At 41.0% G+C, this 25725-nt stretch overlaps 1 protein-coding gene across 1 annotated transcript in view; it reads right to left on the reverse strand.

Moving 5' to 3' along the window:
- Nucleotides 1–25725, reverse strand: part of RSRC1 (arginine and serine rich coiled-coil 1) — a 104705-nt gene that overhangs the window by 71480 nt on the left and 7500 nt on the right. Inside the window, exons 3-4 of the mRNA XM_065747873.1 lie at nt 25518–25643; nt 3851–4021 (exon numbers count right to left, since the gene is read on the reverse strand). Coding sequence (XP_065603945.1) covers nt 3851–4021; nt 25518–25643 — 297 coding nt within the window. The remainder of the gene's footprint in view (nt 1–3850; nt 4022–25517; nt 25644–25725) is intronic.

Below are 25725 nucleotides of genomic sequence, written 5' to 3' on the forward strand. Positions count from 1 at the left end.
TGCATGCTTGTCCTCAGCTTTATTTTACACAGTCCTCGCTGGAAATTAAATAATCCTGATCACCTGAAAGATGGATCATCTTGTTGCTTATGAATATTTAGCGTATGTAAGTGGAATGCTTTTTGAATATGCATTGCTTTACCTTGAAAACAAGCACAAAATTATTTCCAAGCGTGATACACCTCTCCCATCACTCTTTGTTTTTAGCCAAGTACTGTCAGATGCCGCACACAAGCTTCCCAACCTAAACTCAAAGCAGCTGTTACCACAGTCTCTCCATGATGGCTGAACTAATAGTGCATCCATTAAAATATTCCAGACTATAAGAACAAAAGAGTTCAGCTGGTTTGCCCTGACGGTAACAGAGGCTGTCTCCACAACATAGCTGACGCTCATCCAATGTGCACAAAGTTCAGTGCTCACCCTTACTGAATGCCTGCTGAAACTGAGCACAGGAGGGACGACAGCTAGGTTACTGTGGCAGATTCTCTTCTTCTGCTCTGGATATCTGTCCAGATTTTTCCTGTGAAGACAAGACCCACTCTGGAAAAACCTAAGGTTGGCCTGATTTAAAAATAAAAGCCACAAACCCTTCCCCTCCCACGCCTACAAACATATGCAATAAAATGTGGAAAACAAGGTTATCATTAGCATTTACATGAGCCATGAACAAATAAGAACACTTCTCCATAGTTAGTGCAAAACCTACATTTTGACCCTCTAGAGAAATAGTCCTAAATATATGGCTGCTTATATTGGATAGCACACAGTGTCGACAAGCCCAAGAACAAAGGAAAAACCTCAGTTTTGAGACACCTCATGTCAAAGGTAAGAAAGCACACAGCACTGTGACAGAGACATGCGCAAGCATCCCAGCATCCACGGGATGTGCAAGTATGGGGGCTACCTCCTGGAGCCTGGCTTCTTCAATCACAGCAAAAATCATTGGAACCATTCAGAAGTAGAAGATCTTACGATATTTAAAGCAGCTATTTTCCAGTGAACGCATTGCAAACACACATGAATTTAAATTGGAAACTATATCCGGTTCCCTCCCATGGAGTACCTGCAGGAATCTATTCCAAATACAGAGACCTATTTCTTCCCCTCTAGAAAGAGTCCCCAGCTTCTCGAGTTTCTAGAGAAGCTCTTCTGTAGAGTCTTACAGAGCAGAACGCTGGTGTTTGCTTGTCTCCCCAGCACTGAGTCAGCAGGGCTATCAGGGAGCTCCCAGGCCAGGCAGCCAGGTATGGTGCTGCAGGGAGCAGCAGCAGATGCAGGACCTGGCAGGACAGCTCTGGAGGAGAGCTATAATAAGAGTCCTAATTCTAGCCATACCCACAAGGGGACATCTGACACCACTGCAGGATAGGAACCTTAAATTATAACATATGCCCTCAAAACAAAGCAAAAACAAAACAAAAATCCACAGAGAAAAGCCAGCTCACTACCTTTAGCTGACCACAGCCAACTGCAACTGGCTTTGAGGCCATTGGACAACAAAAGGCTGTGCCGTGGTGCTTTCATCAAAAGTTAGCATCCAGACAAAACAAATGCACAACTGAATCTCATTCCTGCTGCAGGAAGATGAAGAAAACTTGCCAGAAACAGACAGAGTTAAAGGCAAAGTGTTCCCTGAGTTTGCACTGCCACCCACCTTCCTACACATGAATGAGGGAAGACAGGGGAGCTTCCCTGGCCAACAAGATCTTCTCCTTCCTACACTTTTCAGGCATAAAGAAAATAAACAGAAATAAATGAGAAAGAGGTGGAAAGCTCCGAGCTTGGGAAGCTTGAGAAAGCCTCCAACAGAAACAGAACTGTAATATTTCAACAGAAACTGCAAACAGCAGTTGACTCAAAGAGCCCTGTGTTCCCTGTGTTTGTAAACACGGCGGTTTGCAAAGCCTCTAACAAACAACGTGACGCTGATAACACCTAAATCTTCAGAGTGACAAACAGATAAAGGAAAAAGAAAAAAAGCTCCTCAGATCCACATTATCTGGACAGATACACTCTGATCACTGTTTTGAAGCACGCACCCCTTCCTCTCATCCTGCTCCCAAAAAGAAGTTTATAAAAGACAGATCACATCAGTGTCATCCTGGGTACGTTTCATCTTGCAGCCTAACAGTGCCCCAAGTAAGAAATCTCTGTGCAAAGCCCACTGGTCTGTCTCCAGGCTCAGAGGAAGATGGACTGATGTCATACAACGTTTCTATTATCAGCTCGTACTCTTTGTCCTAACTACCTTGGACACATCCCAAACAAGGCATTTCGTTTTCAAATGTAGCATAAGCAATTTTCTAAGTTATCAAAATACAAAGGGAAATTGTTTGCTTCCAACAAAATCTGAGCACTTCTGAGTTCTTCCTACTGCTGTCTGATATTGATCCTTGCAATAAAAGGACAAAGTCAGGCAGTATGCTAATAAAGCTCTGCAATATACTGCAGCATGATTTAAGATGTGCTTCCACACAAAGTCCAGAAACCTCTCACGCACCAAATGTATTTGTGTTCACAATGGATTCCTTCCCCGTTCAGAGCCCTAGAACCTGCTTCATTAAAAAGCAATTTTGGATGCAACATCCAGGCTTCTCCTCAGACAGAAGTGAACAGGTAACAAGCTTCAGACAGGCTGCAAATATCTCAGAGGCTCCACGTTTGCGCTGAAACCTACTGACTGCTGACAGTATCTGCAACAGTGACTGATGAATGCCAAAATCATGGAGGGTTTGGGTTGGAAGGGACTTTGCAGTCCCCCCTGCCCCACTCCCTGCAGTGGGCAGGGACACCCCTCCACAGCCCCCAATGGAACACCCACAGCTCTGGGCAGCAGTGCCAGGGCCTCACCACCGCTCAGTGAATACCCCATGTGGTTCAGTAAAATCAGGAAAAGTAGCCCTTGAAATGCATGGAAGACAGCATCTTTGAAGTTCCCAGCAGCTGACGTACTACAAACAAGGAAAAAAAAGTGTAAATAACTAATTTACATGAATATATACATAAACAATAACATAACCCAGAACAAGCAGGAACAAGATGTGAGGGACCAAGGAACCAGCACTGTCACGCCGTAAAACCAGGCAGGTAATTGCAAGCTGTCTCTACGAACACTGGGCAGCAGATGCTGCTGTAGAAATTCCCTCTTAGTGCTAGTGGGAAAGCAGCAAAGAAAGATTCAAGGAGGTTCAATATACCACTCTTCCATTTGAAAACCAATCGCATAAATAGAGAAAAAAACATTCCACTGGAAGTTGTAGGAGATTGAGATGTATAACACAGAGGTAATTACATAAACTGCCTTCTCTGAAATCTGAGAAAACAAGATTAACAATCTAAGTCATTTCAAGTGAAAATTATGTTGACAGCGTGTTTTGAAAGGCAGTCCATCATTCAACCATAGCAAGCACATACACTGAAACTACGCTTGGAGCTGCAAATGAAGCACAAGTGAAAATACTGCCAACACAGAAGTGATGGGGGGGACCCACCACACACTGAAAAGCACTTTCTCATAGGAAATAATTGTCGTACTCTAGTACTCTTTGTCTTTTTCCTCCTGATTACAATGCATCAGAAAAGGAGCGAAGTTAAACCACCACAAAAAACTACTTAGCATATTTGCAAAGCAAGGGAAAACACAAATTGTAAATTAAACTATTGTTTTGTTTAAAATGATGCCACATTCAAGAGCTCTGTAATACTAAGAATCACATGATTCAAACGTTTTTTAATAATTCTCATTTTTCCTATATAAATAGTATATGTTATACAAAATAGACTGAGTAAGACAGCACAAAATCATTGGCTGTGTTTACCAGAGCTGATTATTTGTCATTTCACTTACCCAAGCTTCGTGCCACACATCTCCTTCTCTTTGCCTTTGCCTTTCTCTTTTACTTTTTCCTTCTCTCTGCCTTTCCGCCGCTCTCTTTCACGAGACCCACTGTGAGTCCTCCTATGACTGGATCTTTCACTACTTCGACTATAGGAACGCTGACGAGGTCTTGAGCGTGATCTACACAAAATCCATAATGCCAACATTTAGTGACTGCACATTTTCCACACTATGTCAGATTGTTAGATCCAACTACTCATCACACACATGGAAATCATTCCGTGATTCAGACCTTTAAGTGAAATCCTCCCCATTTCTCAAAAGTAAGAAAGCATTCTATCTACTCTAAAGGAAGAACGTAAAATAAATTAAACTACAATAGATAGTATTCATGCATGAACAAAGTAATTAGTCATTAACAATGTAGTCTTCAGGGCTGTTGGAGAAAGAAAGGATGACAAACAGTGTACTTTTACACTCTATTCAATTTATCTTAACAAATAATCAAAGAATTTACAGATGCTAGTAAGTGCTTGTACTCGCATATTAGACCACTACTAATAGCAACGTTATGGCAAAAGGAACAACAAAAGAGACATTTACAGTGCCCTAACTTCAGTCCCGATAGGTACACATTTTGTAATATCAAATCCGCATTTGAAACACATTCTGCAGAGTATCTATGCATAGGCCAATCCTACATAAGTCTGACACAGCAAGGAAGTACATGCAGGTGCAGGAGTTTGTGCACACACAGTCCTCAGTTCTTGGCTGCAAGTTCTTACATGGCTCCAGGATCCCCCTTACCCATTCCTCTGTAAGCAATCTGCATTGTTACTGATATACTTACCTGAAATGCAATCAGGCACTATTGGCAAGTGACTGTCTCCATGTGTATCCAAGAGAACCTTACACCATTCCCAATTTTCTAGATGATTTTCTAATTTATAATTTATCATCAGTCAATATACCTCTGCTAACGGTACACAGCAGCTAAACACAGTGCACATTTAGGAGAACAGCAACACAAGCTCCCACTGGTTCCCAGAGCAATGCCCATCCCCATAAAGGCTCTGATGGCACCTCATTGAAAAGTTTCATTAAGTACTGAGAGGGCTGGGGGGAGAGAAGGGCACTTCATAAACCTGGATGAGAATTATTTAGCACCTTTCAGACTGCAGAACTCCAAAGGCCTTTAAAAGCAAAATCGCATACAAGAGACCACTCCATTTTAAAGGCAACAACTGTTTAATAAAACCCAACAATAGAATAAGCAAAAGAAAATACTACCTCCAGATGAAGCCATAAATCAAACTGAGGAAGAATGCTGTTATTGAGTCTGGAATGTGTCCAGCACGCTGGGGTTAACGCACCTACTCTTGCCATCGTGCCTTTCAGGCCTGCACCAGGGGTCAGAACCTCCGTTTTAGGTTTCATTCAGCAGATGGCATCTCTCGCAACACTATATCTTCTATTATTGGTCACAGTATTAGCACTAACACCGTAGATCAAATTACCACTAAAGTAAGTGGCATATTTGCCGTCTCAAGATGGATTTTTATTATGTCATCACAAATTAAAAAGCATCCATCCACTTTTCAGGTCCCAGACAGAGGAAGCTTTGACCTAACAAAGCATCCCAAATATTAGATTTACTTTGGTTTTGCTTGCACAGCCCACAGCCCCGCAGATGAGATCACCTGGATGGTACCCACAGCTTCCAAGAGGAGAGATGCAGTCAGAATCAGAGCATGCAGGTACACAGAGCACAGAAAGTCCCATAGTAGACACGTCACTATTATTTGCTGAAACAATTCTTATTTAAGAGCACAGTCCTTCACACAAATAACTGAGGAACCTAAGACACCTCTTGCTGAAGAGGCTTACTTCCTCAGCTTGCATCTACATTTCACAGTTACAAGTAACAGTGATTTGGTTTGGATGCTCTATTTCCAGGATCCTGTTCACTCATCTGAGTAAGTAACACAAACAGCAGGTGTACTTCACATGCAGAAAAACAGCTCTTAGAAATTAGAAGTAGATTCCTCACACCGAATTTGTAAATGTAGACATAGAATCACAGAATCACAGAATCATAGGGGTTGGAAGGGACCTCAAGAGATCATGGAGTCCAACCCCCCTGCCAAAGCAGCTCCCTACACCAGGTCGCACAGGTAGTGTCCAGGCGGGTCTTGAATATCTCCAGAGAAGATTCCACACCCCCCTGTGCAGCTGTGCCACTGCTCCGTCACCCTCACTGTAAAGAAGTTCTTGCGCACATTCCTGCAGAACCTCCTGTGCTGCAGTTTCTATCTGTTCCCCCTTGTCCTGTCTCCACACACTGCTGAAAAAAGTCTGGCCTCACCACTTTGTCCCCTACTCCTCAGATATTTATAAACCTGGATCAGGTCCCCTGATCAGATATTTATAAACCTGGATCAGGTCAGACTTCCACTGAATGCTTCCTGACAAATGAATGAACATTTTCTTTACAGAATCTGTCCCAGCTCTTTCATTTACAATCTTTTGTATCCACAAAATTCGTTAACCTCAAGTGATTAATAGTCATTCTTTAAGCTTTGAGTATTGCAGTTATAAAAAAACAAAACAGTGGATCCCCTTTGTGCTCCCTGTCCCAGCCCCCCAGGGAGGGAGGGGTAAGACTGTCAGTGTGACACTACCATGAAGGTCTCAACAAAAATGAGTTCTGCTCCACAGAGGCCACCCCTGCGAGACATGCCACCTTGGTCAGTCCCCAACCTCATCCTCACTGTGGTGTCCCACTGTGGCAACTATCTAATGGGAAACGTTACCAGGCTGATCCAGTGTATGCTACTCTGCATCTCTGTACCTGTGGAGCGGAGCCTCTCCCACATGCTGCCCTCCAGGAGCTGAGATGGACACTGAGATGGTTCACCAGATTGGAGCAGCGCAGCCAAGGAGACTCGGCTACAAAGCTCAGATCAAGAGAGCAGTAAGAAAAACAATGCTTCCCACTGCTTCAAACTGCTGGGCACCCAGCACCACACCCCGCTGTGGGGCCAGGTGGAGCCCCAGCACTCAACAGAGAAACACACCCCACCACACTCTGCACAGCAGGGCCACCTTTCTGCTTTGCATTAAAAGCCCCAGATCCTACATTTGTTCTTAGAAAGCTTCACACAAACTTCTAGGCCCTGTGATAAACCCAAAAACACTCAATAAGCTCCCAGCAGTGGAAAATGACTTCATAAAGTGAAAATTCAAGCGCACTGAGGTCGCTGCTCTGCGTCCAACAAGTGGCAGTGCTTCTCCATTTGCAGTATGAACAAATGTACCTGCACGCCGCTATGAACTAATGCTGCAATATCCTGCAGCACACATACAGAAAGAGAAAGCAAGCTGTAACCTCATGGAGCAGAGCTACATGTCACCTGTGCCAGGATGTCCCTCCGTAAACAAGCAGAAAGTTGGTGGATAAGTGGAAAACAGAAGCCTCTATCACATAACTGTTGATTATTTTTTTTTTTAATTGCCCCAATTATTAAAGTCAGAAAGTGTTAGAATTACACGATTGGAAGAATTAAGAAGCAGAAGTGGGAAGTAGGCTGGCAGCACAGCCCCTCCCCCAGCACCCAGAACACCCACCCGCCATGCCAAAGGTTAAGTCATTTAGGCAAGTTCAAAGATCTTCAAAGGGTTCTTAGATCCAGATAAGCCCATATGTTACCAAAATTCTGTGAAAAGCTATTACTTTCCAATCTGCTTTTCATGTCTAACTTGCAGAACACACAGATGCTTGGCATCACTCGCTATCCCGAAATCCTCGCCCCAGATAATCAAGGCTCACCAATAACTTCCCTATCTCAACTCCCACAGAACGTCTCTATTCCATCAACACTTGGTCCACTTGTAAAAATTGAAAGTATCCATAAAAGCCCGTTCTGTTACTGCACAATAAGTGTTAATTTGCTAATTTCTTCACAGGTAATCAATTAAAATGTAAAATATTGGATAAAATTAGTTGCACTAAATTTAACAGCTGCTCCGTGAGCGTAATTAGTTTCACAAGGGCCATATGTATTCTGAACAGAGACAGAGTTGAAACAAATAAGCAGATTTTAAAACAAGTTTGAGGAAATCTGCATTTAATTAGCAGGTGGGCACTACAACTGCATAATGTTTTTATACATTTATATTTATGAAGTGACAGAAGATCTGAAGGCTTTTTAAAATGGCGTTTATTGTTTGAATGGGAACTGTTTTGCTGCATGCTAAAGTGATTTAAATCCTTATAGCTCTGCTTTGAAAAAATCATAAATGGTGAAAGAAAACATGTGGAAAACTGTAAAACTAGAAAGAATTTGCGACAAAAAGCAGATACACATACCATAACCAAAAGGAAACTACACTTAATTAAATGTACACTACATCTGGAATATCAGCCTAATAAAACGTGAAACTATTAATTTTCATTGTTCTAAAGGAAATGAGGTCAGTGTCGTTTAGTATTTCCCCAATTATATTGCACTAAAGCATTGAGCTGTATCTTAGAACTACAATCTAATCTTTGCAAAACACCAAAATCTGAAAGCAGCCACCGGAGCAGACTTCTTCAATAGGGGAATTAGAATGCAAATACAAGAAAGCTCAAATAAAAACAATTAAAAAAATAAAAATAAGAGAGCATTCCTGCACTGAAAGTAAGGTTTTTGGGAGGGGGGAAAAAAAAACAAACAAAAACAATTTTCTTGGCAAATAACAAACACAGCTCCAAAGTTTGTGAGATGTCAAGTGCTTTACTAGGACTCTTGCCTCTCTCTCAGCTGGCACCACTCCTACGGCTTATCAGTAGCTCAATAACCACAAACAAAGCCCAACAAATTCACGCCTTTTTAAGGCTTTAGCAATATATCACCAGTCTGGAAAAGAACAATGGAACAACTGCAATGCATCACACCGGGATAGTCACACTGCTAATAAAGACACAGCACAAACACAGCTCCTTGCAGCAGAATGACAAGTTCTCCTATAAAGCATGTTAAGAGAAGTTTTCTTGTTTAACTCCAAGTCACAAACAAGAAATATATATATATATATATTGCAATTTAAAAGTGCATTTTAAGGAGTTTAAATATAGACTATACTGTCAGTACTGTGTGTAGGATAGTATGATTTATTTATTGTTAAAGTGAATGAAAGATGAAAACAGGCATCAGCAGAGGGTCAGCTTTTAAGTCTGACATGAGACTGGCACTAAGAGGAAAGAGATGCTGCTTCAAGCCAGCTGTTCAGACAACCACTAAGAGAAAATAGAGGTATTAAAGATAGTAACAATATCTAATATAGTAGTAACAATTAAGTACAAGTAACAATCTATATAGTAGTAACAAAGTAACAAAGTATTAAAGACAGTAACAATATAACACCGTGCTGGAGACAGGCAAGATGAAATATAAACAGCAACTGAGAATCAAGAACACAGTTTGCAGAACAGGGAAAATGGATTCGCTAGATACAGGCATCAACTTACTTGAGTAATAAACAGCTCTCCACCCATAAATCATGTTAATTACATAATTAAACATTTGAGGAAATTACACTCAAGCTTCCAGTAAACTGTAATTAAAAACAAACAAGCAAACAAAGCAGTTAGTGAAATCTTGGCATATAAATGCAGCAGGACAGCAGAGCGGGCAGAAAAGACACTGCTGCTGGGTTTGGTTATTCTCAAGCCACCCCTTTGTTACCAGTCTCGTCCTTCTGACTGCACCTCCTGGGCTCCTACTCTCACCCCAAAAGAGAGCAGGACACGTTCCCTGCCACAGCCCCTGGCCACCCCAAAGATGCAGCACTGACACCAGCTGTGCACCTCAAGGTCAGCATGTGCCCAGTGCACTGCAGAGGAGTTGGGAACCCTACAGGACATCACCAACCAGGTGGAAAACAAGTTAACTTCATATGCCTTTCTGGAGCCGATTGAGCCTGTCTGTCAGCAGTCAGTGGCTCAGGCTTGCTTCTTGTGCACTTTGGACACAATTCCTTGTCTAAGGGAGAAGAGGGGAAAGCCGAGCTCGGCATTCAGAACATGCCAGCAGGAGCCTCCAAAGGAAAGCTACAAGCAGAAAGCAGACTTCACTAAATGCCACCTGGAAAAACAGAAACAGACCATAGATGAAACATCAGCTAAGGAAGCACTGGTTCTTGTTGGCACGATGTTGCAGAACCCTAACAAAGCCAACAACACCAGCCTGCAGGCCACTGGAGCTCACTCCCTGCACCAATAGCTCAGTGAGGAGCACTTCCCTGTGGGCACATGTGCAATCTGCTCAAGCAGCCCAGGCACACACTGAACATGTGGAAGCACATAAACCAACGGCAGTATGGGATTTCTGCATCCCACACAAAACCACTGATGCTATTTTTCACCAGGCTTCTTTCAGGGAGGCAGGGCCATGGGAGCAGCTGTGGCCAAGGGATGTGTAATGAAGTGTGCTGCTGGGGATCTGGGCAGGGAGAACAGCTGTGTGAACAGCTCCCACAGATCTTCTGGAGATGCAAACTGTTCCACTCCATTAGCTGTACAGGAAGGGATTCCCTCCCTGCACAGGGTCTGTAACTGCCTGCAATGCAACTGCTCCAAGAAGCTGAGCATCCTCTTCTCCCTGCAGGGAAAACACGTTCCTCATTCATTCCCCTTGCTTATCTCCAGAAAGACTGGAAACCACCTCTCTTTCCTGGGATTTCACTTCACATTAGTAGAAGAACAGTTGAAGAACACAACTGTTTTTTAACAAAGTGTGTTTCTCTCACGTATAGGATGCTTCAAAACAGGACTTGTTTATTTTAAACCCCATATTCACATCTCATGACTGAATAGGAAAACCTAGCATGTATTTCTAACAGTCTTCGGGTAATAACATACCTAAGAAATGGGAGGTAGTGCACCATCATGGCGATTAAATAAAATTGATTAAGACCCCCCACCACCACCCAGCACCAAGTGGCAATCCTTCCCCATTCAAAGCAGACTGAAGTTCTATGCCTTAAGTGCATAAAAACACACCTACAAAAATAGCCAGTTGTATATGAACTATATATAAACTCCCACAGAAAAGCAAAATTGAGCTCGATAAGAAGTATTCCGCTAATCAGTTCACCAAAAATAAAAGCACCACGACCTGGTTGAGAATACCCAGGTCATCTTCAGTCTGTGCAAGTGCATAAGAGCTGCTCACCCTTCGGGCGAGGGAAAATGAACACAGCTGTCAGCCTGCCACACAGAGATAGATAGGAGCAAGGGGAACTCCCTGCTGCCCTCACCCATTCCAGAACCGCCACTGCTGAAGCTGCAGATAAAGTTCCCCTCCTGCAGGATTAGGCAATCTGAAGAACATCCTTTAAAAGAAACGTATGGGGAAATTCAAACTCTATATGGATTAGTAAGACAACATTCTATTAGCAAGTAAATCCATCATGGTTTGTAATTAATTAATTCAATACACACAGATGCACTTGTACTACTCTCAATACAGCTGGAATACATTTGAAGGAAAGAGGGCCCAGTTCCTCCCAGACTGCCCCGAAGTGCTCTGCATTCTTTGTTCCTCCATCACGCAGGCAATAGTGGCTGCCTCTGCCACGACAGGAAGATCTGGCTGTATCACAAACCAATGGAAATAGTTCAAATTCATTTTCCCGATGGAATTCCTGTCCAGGTAATTATTCGTTATAAACTGGCCAATGCTTCTGATATTATGTTAAAGAGTGAAGGAATCTGAATAATAGGCATGACTTCTTCACTTTCCTGGTGCCCCTGGGAAGCCCAAATTAGTTACAGGTAAGTTCAACTCTTCTGCCTCTGACAACACCACTATTTCATTTCTCACGATTGTAAAACAGCTGAGATCGAGGCCTCAATCCGTGCCTTGAGCCTAAAGACATTTATGTAATAAATAGGTATCCTCATAGCCACGTAGATATGAGCCAGCTGGATGAAATCACCTGAACACATGCCTGAAATCACCCAATACAATGGGACACAGTTTGCATGACTGCAAACAACCACAACCAGGAATGCTGTGTGTGTCCAGCCCCAGCTACCACTACACAGCCACTGCACTGCCCACTGCTCAGGACATGGAAAGGTCTTGCTTTACATCACTGACAGCCAGGCACTAAAGGTCCATGTTTGGTGAGCTGTAAAAAAAATAAATATCTACAATAATAAAAAATTGGCAATATTCCACCTCTCCTTTCTTAACCACATAAAGGTATGTTAAACATATATGATTTTTAAATACCATCTTTCTTCCCCCCAAATAAAAAAAAAATCCTAATATACTTAATGAAAATAGCCATAATTTTACTAAAGGATCAGGTCTCCAGAAGCTAATTCATCAGAAGGCTTTAGAAACTCCTGAAGCAGGAGCAGAGCAAAAACATATCATCCCACGTTGGCAAAATGTTTTACGAACACTATATGAACAGTTTGTATGTGTCGCATGTACTTTTTCAATCCATATTCTACACACGCAAAGATCATTTTCTGACTTAAATGCGAGTTAAATGCATTTGCATTGGTACTTTGCATTTCACAAACTCAGCGTGGATGCAGGACAGCTCACTTCTGTCCTTGTGTAGCATTCTTTGTGCACAGAGCCTGGCCTGTCTGCTGGAGGCTGATGAAGAACACAACTGAGAAGGGTCCTGGCAGCTCAGGGCAGTTGAGGTCGTCACCGATAACCCCACTGTGTCTTTCCCAAGCCCCAGCTCTAACAACTAATGAAGAAGTCCAAGAAAGGAAAGAAAACCCCCAAAATGCCATACACTATCCCAAAGAAAAAGTGTTTCCATCATGGAAGCTTCAACTGCTGCACAACAGATTGTGAAATAAAATGTATCAAAGGGTGAATAAACAAAATCTGAATTGCTCATTGAAATTGTAAAGTAATAAAACTACTTGAGTATTACATCTCAAAATGCATTAATGACTCCTCCAACCAACTGATGATAACCAACACAAGTTACCTGCTATCAACTTCAAAGTGTAATACTAATCAATAAGAAGGTGATTTCAATACAAATCTTGTAGAAAAGAACCTCCAAGACTTGCTATGGCATTTTCTAAGCATTTCTTTTCTCTTGTTACAAAATGAAAGACCTCAGAAAACCACAGCAAATGACAACAAGGGACAACTACAACCCAGCAACGCACAGCCAGCCTGAATCTGCAAGAAGACTGCTACTGCAGCTATGTGGCACTACATTCATCTCCACTTTGAAATATAAAGGAGAGAATTAAACATAAGAGGTGTTATTTCCACCAGCGAGCACGTTGCTAAGATCATGCAGCTACAGAGGCAGCTCTGCCTGATGCAGCCCTGCAGGGCCTCAGCTCTTCTCCCAGCAGCAGCACCACAGTGTGCTGAATATGAGCATCACCACAGAGAAGGAAGGGAAGAGAGCATGGAAAGGGAACAACACAAGACTGAAGAACGTCACTAAGCTACCACTGTACTAAGCAAGGAAAATTTGCATGCCACCTCCAAATGCTGCTTCAGCAGACACTGATGTCCCTGACCTATGGTGACAACACCACTGCCCATGGTTCACAGCACTGGCAGATAACTGTTTTACTGTTGTGAACGTTTCACATCTCTCCAACTCTATTTTTTCCACATGCCCAATGCTTCCTGTTATCAAGCTATGGAGTCTTTGGGGGTAAACTCCATTCTGAACACACGCCACTACGTACACAGCACACCGTGAACCTGACCCCTGCCTGGTACCTCCCTGTTACAGCAGAGGAAGAACAAGTTGACTAACCACGTGCAATGAAGACATCACCATACCCAGTGCCCCATGCACTTAGCATGGATCTTCCCAAGTAGATCCCAACAGAACAGCTGAAAGGTCTTCAGGGAGGAGAAACTCAGCACAGGAAGAGACCTGATGAAGCTAACTGGAGTCCACTCAGAACCCCAAACTGAACACAGACCAGATGATGTAATTGGGTAATTACAAGAATGGTGGTTTAAAATCTTAATTGTGAACAGTTTTGTAATTAAACTCATAGGTATACTTACATGATTCCCACTGCACTGCTATGCTGTATCAAACAGAAGCACATCAGCAGTTACAACTTCTATTACCATCGGAATTTCCAGTATATAAATACAGAGATTAAAACTGCTGCTCCGTGCTAACACTTATTTCTTAGTAACAGTTCTGATCATCTGGGAGCAGCATTTCCATTACCACACAATGAACTTCAAAAAATACAATTCCTAAGGAGCATCAATAAGGAACTCTATTTATTTGCACTTTATTAATTTTTTCTGTCTCAGGTATTTGTTTACAGATGTGGCCATGGCCAAACTACCACTGCAGAAGACTCAACTGTAAAACAATTGAATCCAGCGTTCAATAATCCAGCAGCTTTCCATAAGGACTGGTCTACACTTTGGTTATGCTACCATAATTCCCTCACTTTCACGTCTGACATCTGAACTAACACTCATGAGAAAATGACAACTATTTGCCTTTTGTTCCAACGAATAACTGTTTTCAATCAATCTTACTTTTTAGCCAGAGCAATTTTTTTCCTTCTTTAAATTGCATTTTAACCTTAAATTACTAAAACCACATTTTCTGCAACAAAAGTGGTAGAGCTGACCTTTATTTTATTAGCCTACAATTTGCTCACCAGTGTTTTCTTAAGCTGCAGGAATGGCTTATGTACATTGACAACACCCCACAGATGGTTATGATTACACTCAACAGGACAACGCGCTCATTGAGAACTTTCACAGACACTTACCTAATGGGATGTCACGTTAAATCTGACAGAGCCAGATAAAATAACTGGATGCTAATTGCAGCGTATCAAAAAGGTCATTTCCAAACGATACGCACGTTTCCAACGCAATTATTGACAGAAGTGGTGCACTAACATTCATGCAGGAGTGAGCTCCAAACGAGCGCTGTTACTGCGTTGGTTTCTTTGGGCAGAAGATGTCCTTGAATCCACGTAGCTGTCAACATCCTGGAAATAGATGCCCCTAACTACAAAACTCTGGTCAACGTCAGAATTCGATTTGCCTACTTCTTGCTTCCTCTGCTAATGCTTAATGACTAATTCCTCAGAGATACCCTTAAAAGCCCTAAAATGTCGTCCTTGGGTAGAAACTTTCACTCAGCAATCAATCGGGAGCAAATTGGATGATTGTGTTGAAATGTACTGCACTGTTTAAGCTAACAAATGAATGAAGAAAGGTAGTATATCGGAACATATGCCACTGCACTGAAGTTGCTAAAAGGGTCTGTTGGAAGAATATTTGGTTTCCAGTGAAGCTAATATGCTATAAGAAGGGACAGTGATGAAAGAATAGCAAGTCATATGGAAATCCAAATATAGTGACAGACACAATTATTTTACTAATTGCTAATGAATACAGTCAAGTGGCATCAAAAAGCCAAACTTTGCTTGGACTACTTTGGGTTTTGACCTCCGCATGAGCAAATGCATTTCAAACTGAAGCCCACCAAAATTGATTAACGGCGCCAGCCAAGGCCAGCGTGTAGCTGAAGCTTTTTTCCATCTATCACATGGCCCCAAGGATAGTTAAATGAACCTTAAAATGGCTACAAACAGCTCAATGACTACACAGACTCCTGCCAATTAGAAATAATTAGGCAGTCATTTTGGTGGTAAGTCTTTTTAAGTGCATACATAATGATGCAATGATGCTTATTAGCGATCTCATATGAGCTATGCTCAAACAGCCTGGAATAATTATGCAACTATCACAAAGCCTTGCACATCTCTGTACTTCACCTTAATGCATTTAAAAATCCACTTCATTACCTCCAGTAATTAATCCTCCATTAATTGCAGGAAAAGCCCAGTTTACCGTGCTTCGTTTCTAATTATCTTATAAATAGTTATGGTTCTAATTAATGTGTTCATTAAGCTGAATATCTTTCTCAAAGCCATGCTCAGAGCAAAGGTTCCGCTTTTGAGAGAAAAAGCCTAACTAGCCATAAGGTGAGGCCATTTTGGTTGTATTTGCTTTTATTTTAGTATATTCAACCTCCTAATTGGCATTTAAAATCTAATTTGGAAGAACTTCAATAAGACTATATACTAGAAAAAATAGAAAAAGGATTTCCCCCCCACACACACACCCATTCTCCAATCAAGAAGCTCAGAGCTCTAACAGCAAAACTTTCAGCACAGCTTTTTGATATCGGCTGGTAACAGATTTTCAGTGCTATGCCACAGATTAATTTGAATTCTATTACAATTTAGCATACCTCTGCTCATGTCCATAGAAGAGAAGCAAGAACTGTAGAAGCAAAATAGGTACCTAGCAACACACAAACTACTGAAAAACATCCAATGGCCCTTGACTCCATTTCTATAGCACGAATCAGGAGTACAGAGTTATAAAAGAATTAAAACAACTCATTCAAGCTGAACATGATACAATTCCTTAAAGTTAAGGAGAATTTTTGTCTGCCTTACTAGGAACTGATATAACCCTGTAAAAACTACAGCCAAAGAATATTTTTAAAGCAAGATTTATGGATAAGGAAATCCGACGTTGAAAGCACACCCTTCAGAGCACTCTGAGGTATGCACATATGGATTTGCAGAAAATTTAAGGTAAAAAATAAATTGCACAGAGGTACATCCCAAACATTTAGAGTCATGGTAGCGTTAAAATAGAAAAGGTAGATTACTTTCTTCTTCTGCTAAATTTTAAGAATTGGGGTTTTTTTTAATGATAGACGTAATACTTCAACACATCCACCTCCAGTTACTCTACGGTTTTCACATTTTTCCTTATGTAGTCACATATTCAATATAAATAAAATATTTTGCTGAAGCAATCACTTCAGCTCTACTTTGATAGTAAAAAGACAAAGGCTCTACACATGCATGAAATCAGCAATATGCTTTTTTCTTTTTCTTCCTACAACATTACACCTGAATTGAAAACCTGGAATCGCTGAAGTCAAGTGCAACTTTGCCACTGACTCTGATGGAGCCGAAGTAAACCAATAAACCTATATTAGAACCAGATGAAGCATTAGCATCTATATATATTCGTGCATTTCAGGGAGACACAGTGCCTTAAAAACCAGCAGCTTTCCCAGTTTGAGGGCCCTTTTGTTTTAAAATGGTCTCAACAGACCCCAGCTTGAACACCCCAGGCTGGAGCTTCTTCCTCCAACCAGTGCTCTCCATGAGGACAGCTCCTGCCCCACTCTCTCTCATTCCCCACACAGGAAGGGCAGAAAGCTACTTGCTCTACGTGCTGCCTGGCCTCCACAGGGGTGAAGGAGGCAACACATTAAACAACAAAGGGACAGTAAGCAAAGCATCAGAATACCCAGCTTACATCAGCTTAACTCAGCACAGAGTTCACCTCCAAACCACACTTTGGTCAGAAGATCAGCAAGAACAGCCAGCTGCCTACCTGGATCCTGAAGGACAGCTGATTTAGGCAGGATAAAATTCATTGATATAAAGGTACCTGCAGCACTACACATGGCAGCTACTGTCCCAATTTGCTGTGTGCTGAGCATAAGGCAGCCGAGCAATCCCTCCAGCCCAGATCCTGGACAAAAGCACAGACCGGGAACACTGACTGCAGCTCCCAAGCAAGGCTTGTTCCCAGGTCCTGGCTCCTGAGGAGCTTCCAACCAGCCTCCAGAAACAGAAGCAAGCAAGACCTTACAGTTAAACAACACCATATCTCCTCTGTAATTAATTTCTCACAGGGCTTGATATGTTTCTAGCAACATATTTAACTGCCAGTTTGTAAAAGGCATAGCATCAAGCAGCACGGCATCCTTCAAAAGTTGCTGACCCCTGCTCCAAGGTGGCCAGTTCTAAGAACAACAATCTTGTTACAGCTGCTCTTCATGGAACTTGAATAAAATAACATAAGAATTACATACAAAAATAATTGAGAAGGACTACAGTAACCAATCTATTAATACATAAAGTAAACACGGCAAGAAATCTATGGGGCAAACAGTAATCCATCATTAAAACTGTGATGAACACAGATGCTAAGCTGGGGTTGTACACAATCTTAGCTCTGGCACATCCATCTATGGCACAGTTGACAGCCATACAACAAAGTGCAGCTTGGAGTTCTGTTATAGGTAGGACTGACAGCTGCCTGCACTGTGCTGCTACAGAGGAACTGCAAAAAACTCAGCAAGAGGAACATTCCCACAGCTCCATATAAAAAAGGGCAGCAAAACACTCTGGGCAGCAATATCCACATTTCACCTGTGTCTTTATAGCCCAGGTACTGCTCCTGTCACATGCTATTAGAGAGGCAGGAGCCCACAGCAAAATGCTCCTATTAAATTCTACAAATGTTGTGTTTCACATGCTGATAATCATATTCTGGAAACTAACACTGGAAACAGCAGCAATTTACTCCTGCAGACAGTGATGGTCTTGTATTACCGATGCATCTTTAAGACATCTGCTCAGTTGATTTGCATGCAGCCTCTAGAAACATGATCTCTGTGGCAAAAATGAATAGATTCATGGCCAGAGTTGTGGTAATGGAGGAAAAGAGCATTAAAAAAGTAGGAATATGCAATAGTTTTGAACATAGACTAAAATAAAAGAGTTCAATCTCCACTAAGGAGAATGCAATTATGCTCATACTTCCTTAAGTATCTTTTCCCAAACAGAAAACTGAAGCACAATCACTGCCCCCCCCTCCCCGGCAATAAAAGGGGGGGGAGAGGCAACCCACAAGTACACCCTTTCCCAGAAGGAGGAATGAAAGGCTTTAGAAAAATGGGAAGCTACATTAAGAACACATTCTATGTACATAACACCAGGACTGCTTTAGAAAAAAGTTGTTTTCATGTAATTAGACTTAATAGTTAGCTCTAAATGAACAGCAGTCATGAATTCATATGTTTAAGGCTTTTCTTTTTTTCATATATATGCACCAATGAAAGGCATCAAAGCAGCTGTCACTAGCAGCTATCTGCCCTTATTGATAACTTTAGGGCCCCTGGCGTTGCCTTGTGAAGTTTAATTTCCCAAAGTGGTCAATTAGACCTTGGTAATGTGTGCATTGGTGGGTTACTGCTCTAGGATATCTCGAATGCTATTGCTTCACCCCTGTACTTTTACCACTACATCTGAGTAGAATAATTGTTAATTTTTAAATAACTTATTATAGCTAAAAATATATTTTAGAGACCCCTAGCAATACAGCTGTAATGGAGTTAGACCCTAAATGAAAACTTCAGATGTTGATTTATCCCTGGAAAAAAAAAAAAAAGAATTATCTGCCATTAGCACCTACAGAAAAACCTCAAGATCACATGAACAAAACCAATCCAAATTCCACTAGTTCTGCCTTTCCTCAAGCCTTTGTTTGACGTTCAATGCAAGAAATAGTGCCATTTTTAATTAAATATACATTCTAACAGAACAAAGACTCCTAAGCTCCCCTACCCCTCCACTCAGAGGAGGGACACACACAATGCTGGCACCGGTCCCTCCCGTGACTGCGGACGTGGGGCTGTGCAGCTAGTTGCATGCAACAGTGCCAATCTGCACAGCAAGGAGAGGAGGAAAAATATCATAGGCAGCAGATCAAACCTGCAAAAGAATAGCAACTCCAGTAGCTACTAGCAGGCAATGAAGCATTCCAGGAGAAATATTCTGATAGCGCTGCTCGATTTCTTATAGGACTTTCATCTGCTTCTTTGTAGAAAATTCTTGGATCCATTTCCAAAGACAGTAATGTTGAAAAAGCCTTTCAATAGATTAAGACAGCTTTTCAACGCTGCCTGACAATTTGTGCCCAGCCTTGTTTTTCATAGCTGTCTGGCCCTCACTCCCTGTGGTTGTTTTTATTATTATTATTATTTTAAACATTTATTTTACAGCAGATACTCAGGAGTCATGTTGGGACGCTCTCCCTTCCCTCTATTCTCAAAGTCACTGCTGCTGTTGATTCTCAAAAAACTTTGCTTCCCAGTTCCTTCCAAGCCCTTCCCAGCAGCAAGTAAATGATGCCCATAGGACAGTGGGTTCAGAAAACCCCTGCTTATTCCCCTAGGCCCCTCCTGCCCCCCAGGACAGCTAGCAGCATCTTCCCTTTGGCTGAAGCCAACCTCATCTTCAACGCACATTCTTTCATCACATTTCAATTTAGTCTCACTTCACAACATTCTTGAGCCCAAAAATCAAGGTTCTAGGTTCGTGCAGCTGCAATTCATCTTATACACATTATAACCTTTGACCACTACTTGAGCCATTCTTTTTTTCTTCCTTTACCTGTCATTGTCTCGTCTACCACACATCGCCATTGGCATTGATATCTACCTCAAAACTAGATCCCTTTAATCTCCCTCTCTCCTAAGAGCCTTTATTATCTTTTAATTATCTTTTCAGGCTCATGCAGTTACTAGAAAACTCTTCCCCAAGTTGCTCATAATGGAAACTATTCCCTGAAACTCTACAGCGTCACCTATTTGAGTGCTCTCCTGCAGCTAAAAGTAAGTTTTGAAGGCAGGTTGGGATAGATTATGTCTCAACCCAACACTTATTATCAGCTGTGAGCTCTGACGGGCCAGGGCACATTCATGCTACCACACTAAAAACATGATGCATGGAAAATAAGACACTACCTGAAGAAGGAAAAGACCTCTTCCCATCCACCATCCCCAGCAAGGCAAAAACCAAAGCACTCAGTGATGCTATTTGTATCTTTCAGAAGTTATAGGCACAGTGCTACACCGTGCAATGTTGTCTCTTCTCTAAAATACTTATTTGTTCGGATTTTGTCTTTAAAATATTAAAAACAAAACATTCTCAAAGGAAAAAGAAACATATGCAAATGTCAACTGACTGCTGCCAGTACTGAAAACCCAAACTTGAAAAAAGCTTAAACCCTTTACAGTACAGTGGCACACAGTAAAATATACAGAATAAACAACCAATACAAAGCAAGGATTGACAGCTTGCCCCAGCCAGGGATAACTGTTTGAATGAAGTTCTGACTTTCCGAGCACAGATCAAAGCCAGTGGCAAGCATCTCCACTTCCACATTAAGCAGCATCTAGTATAGCATTTCTGTTTGAGGCAGCAGTGCTGAAAGAACACCTAGAAAACATGTGGAGGGGAGGAGTGTTGTAATTCCACCAGCCCTGTGCATCATAAACCAGGCAAGGAAAATTAGAACATTCACACTTCACTGAAGTTGTGAACCTGTTCGGATATGCAGTTGGTACTGTGGGGGCACAGTCAGCTCTTCGTTGTTACTGTCATTATTTATCTGCCCTTTTCAGTTAGCTCTCCTCTGCATAACCACAGGATCCTATTTTCTAAGTGGCAGGAATTATAAGCACCAAAACTGAAGAACTCTGGCTCCTTAATTTTGCAAGGATAACAACAATGAGAGGCAACAATTTGCCTTTTGCTACCAAACTCCAACCCTATTCCAAGCTGCCTGTAAGGAGCAAGCCACTGTGCCACAGATTGCAGTAAGATGCACACATTCCCAAACTAAATCTATTAGATTGGAATCAAGTTCAGAAAATAACATGCAAGCATGTCAACACAAAAAGCCACCGATCAAACACTTCCTTCACTGACCATCCAGAGACAGCAATTTCACAAATGAGATTACACTTCACACCACATTATCTCATAGATACCTATAGATGCACTCGCTGTTATTGCATCACTCACGTCGAACTTCGTTATGCGTTTCGGGGCAGGATTCTTCAGTTTAAAATAACAAGAAAAGCCAAAAACGTTCGGCAGACAACGAAAACAAGCCTGCATATTTAAGGACAATTATAGCAAAATGCTCTGTAACCACAGAATTGCATGAAGTCAAGGAAAAAAAAGGTTAACATCCTTTGGTTACATCTATTTAAAGCTCCATGAATTCAAAGACTGAAATCCCAAATTCCAATGCAACGTATTTTTGTCTGCAATTAACTTGCAGAACGATTGTAGTGGGAACTAAAAATATTAACAAACCTCTATCCACACACAAGTTGCAGGAAATCCAAGTTTCTCCATTCCAGAGAAGCATAATATTCTAATAAGAACTATCCTAATCTTCACCCAGCAATAATTTCAAGATGATATTATTATTCTCATTTCCTTGAATAATATCCATACTCCAGGGCCATTTTCCTTCTCATATTCAATATCATGCATGCTTGTATCAAGATTCCTTTCTTCATATCCTGTCACAGTATCAATCACTGCCTCCTGTCCACTCAATCCACTTTTGATTTATCAGCCGCTGTCTTTCTGGACTCCATAACTCGACCCAAACCATTTTAGCAAGACATTGACAAATAGCACCCAGTATCACATCAACCTGTTCCACTTAGTAAACTAAGAAACAGTAACTGTGACATCTCTGCATAAGTATTCCATCCTATTCCCCAGACTGATGTATATTAATGAGGAGATGGTATTTGAAATGCTTCTTCCACATCAGCATCTAATATGATCAAATTAGGAAATGGGATGATTTATTAAATTTCGCAGAGCTGAAATATTTCTTTATATCACTCTATGTGTGGTTTCAGAAAGTGAGCTGTTGCTTTCAATTTTTCTACTGAGGATGTGCCTGCATTTCACAGACGAATTATTGTCTTTAAAAAGATTGCAAGAAGGCAAAATGTTATTAAGCAAATGCTCAGTAAAACAAACTAAATCGGTTTTAAAATTCCTAATTTAATGTAAATCTTGGTTGTTTTGCTGAAATTCAGTTTGTGATCTTATTAAGCCATATTTGCATTGTACTATCTTGCTGTAGGACAGCTTCAAATTTATAGCATTACTAGCAAGATCCACTTTTTTGACTCTAAAAAATGCATCCAAAATAATCACAGTACACACAAGTTTTTGTATCTTCTGAAATAAAGTACAAAATATCAACTCAGATTTTGTTAAGTGATGTGGTTTAAAAATACATTTAGAGGACTGTGCTCTTTGTAACTTCACTTTTCAAATGAAAACCTGGTATCTCAGTGTTTGAGTATTTCATTCAAATTAAACATCTATGTTAGAAAAGCTACTAAAATTAATGCTACAGGAACACATGCTTTTACAGACACGTTTGCTGTCTTGAAAAGTAAACTATCTTCATTTGATGGAGACTGGAGGGAGACATTAGGAGATGGAGTTTGCAATATCTGCATGACTTACACCAAAAATAAACCCAGAGATTTCAAGACACGACGTAAAGGATCTCAACTTCCAACAGGAAAGTAGTTTTCTAGTGTCAGCCCCAACTGACAATGGAAAACACAGTCCTGAAAGCAGAACTTGGGAAGCAGAACAGTAACTCTACAAATAAACAGCCCAGAGAAGAGCTCTGCTTTATTGCAGCATCTCACATTGCTGCCTCGTTGGGGGGTGAGCAGGTTTTGCCCCCCACCACTGACAGTTCAGAGGTAGGATACCCAATACTCCAGCAGGTAACACTCTCACTACACAATCAAGAGCTGGACAAGTTACCTCCAATCATTTTATTAGCTAGTTTACTCAAGTACTCTTTGGTACTTAACTTTAAGGGAGACATACAAAAAGAAGCTGTCTCATTCCAACAAAATGTTTAATGAATCACGGGTGCCAAAGCAACATGGAAACTGCACCATGACTTCAGCACTCCATTCTGTACATTTCCCAAGATAAATCTCGTCTCTTCACTACAATCGCTTTTGAAGCATTTTTCCTATCAAATTTAAAATTTGATATCCACAATATCCAACAGCAAGGACTTCCACAGTTTAATTATATGATATGCAAGAACTCTGTTTAATTAGCATCTGCCTCACTTAATGCTCGCCCAGGGTCTTACATTGGAGGAAATGGACAACACTCCTTCCTTAATCATCTTTTCACTTTTTTTCTTTTAAACATCCCTCCATCACTTCCCACCTCCGTATCTCTCTCCATCCTGAGATGTCATAATTTACTCAGTTCCCTTAGTTAGCAAGGCAAGGAAGTACTCAGCATTGTTGCTATTGCCTCTGTGTTAACAAACTGGAGCACTCAGCCCCAGCAAGCAGCTTTCTGCAACCAGCTCAATTCTCCAGATTAAACCACGGTTTCACAGGGTAACAGCACAAGAGAGCACACTTGACAAAAGCTACAATAAAAGGATTCAGTCTCTTTTTTATAATCTAAGATGTGATTTAAGAATATTTTCCCTAAAGATTTGTGTCTGTGAATAGTAATATAAAATTACCTGCAGCTATACCATCAGTAGAACAGTTTGAAAAGCTGATATATTTTGTACACAAAATATTTGTACGCAGTATTTCCCAGCATAAAATAAAATAAACTGCAGTTAGGTTTTCAAAGATTTTTAGGCAAGCAATTTCCATATACTGCAATGACAATTAACACCAGTAAATCCTTTGGCAAACGTGACCATTAGTGTATCAGACTACAGCTAACAAATAATGCAATTTACATTTATTAGAATACAAGAGACCTTTAAAAGCAGGTTATCATATTTCCTAATACTGAGTATCTGACCTACTCAAGCACACCTTTGTTGTCACCTTATTCTTTCACCATCTCATTGCTTTTAAACTGATATAAAAACAGCGGATTTTACAGGAGCACTTCTACACAGAGTTTAGCAGCTTATCCATTCCACAGTTCAGATGGTAACTGTACCTCAGTTTAAATAACCAAACTGCTACTACAAAGGCACTGCAGCAATAAGCGTCCAGGCAGCTATTATAATGAACAGCTGTGAGTAAGTCATGAGAGAATACAAATAGGAAAAGTAAAATGCTCATGTCCTTCAACAACAGTTTTTCCAATAACGTTCAGAAGGAATAGTTCCACTGATTTGGCACATGAAAATAACAAGACATAGCAAACTTTTAGTAAAATGCAGACAAAACTACCCAGCTGAAGATCAATGAACAGATATTAAATAAATAAATGCTTTCACCTGCCTGCTACCTTCAGTAATGACCTGAAATTCAATAGAAAATTATAATAGCAGTTTTTAAATCCTTGGATAAACTTTATTTAAACTTTTTAACTGAAAAATACACACACCAAAAAAATAGAGTCCCTGCTAGCCATAAAAGTACGAAACAGTTTTATGATGCAGTTTGATTATGATTTAAGTTATGCTTATTACTTAAGGTACTGACTCATCACAACCGAATCCATCAAGAACTCCAGCACCACAGACACCTTTCAGTGTTATATGAAAGGTGCATAACTGGAAACACCCATTTGACAGGAAGAACAGATGAGAAAATAAAAGTTTCACGTCATCTTCACCGAACCAATATCGTGCAGAGGAGTTATAGAAATCAGCACTCAAAAAGACAACTTCCACACATTATTCTCAGGGTATTACAGTTTAACTAAGCTAAGGTGACTTTATTTTTTTTCCCACCTGGTCAAATGCAATATACATAACTCACCATTAAATCCAAGTGTGCTGGCAGCTTAAAACAAAGATGTAGTAAGCACATGAAAAGCGCAGCACAGAGGTTTCAGTTTAGGATTTTTAAGCAGCGTGTCAATTAGACCACATGTAACCACTTTTCTAATATGCTCACAAACTCAGTAAGTACACAGTCAAATGTTTTTACAGTGGAAATAGTAATATTCATTCCTAGAAAAGCACCTTACCTTCTCGTTCTGCTTTTTGACCTTGATCTTTGAGACCTGTAGGATTTTCCTCTGCCCCTTGATCGGCTGCGACTGCGTTTTCTTCTAGAACCATAAGAAGAGCTACTGCTCGATCTGTGCCTGCGTCTGAAACAAAACCATGCTATCAGTACACTAGTGCTTCTAAAACAAAAAACAGCAATGGGAAAAGGAATAAACAGTTGGCTCA

This window comes from Cyrtonyx montezumae, unplaced genomic scaffold (genome assembly GCF_038088225.1).
Source record: "Cyrtonyx montezumae isolate F1298 unplaced genomic scaffold, pur_monq_1.0 scaffold_5, whole genome shotgun sequence".
Classification (NCBI taxonomy): Eukaryota; Metazoa; Chordata; class Aves; order Galliformes; family Odontophoridae; genus Cyrtonyx; species Cyrtonyx montezumae.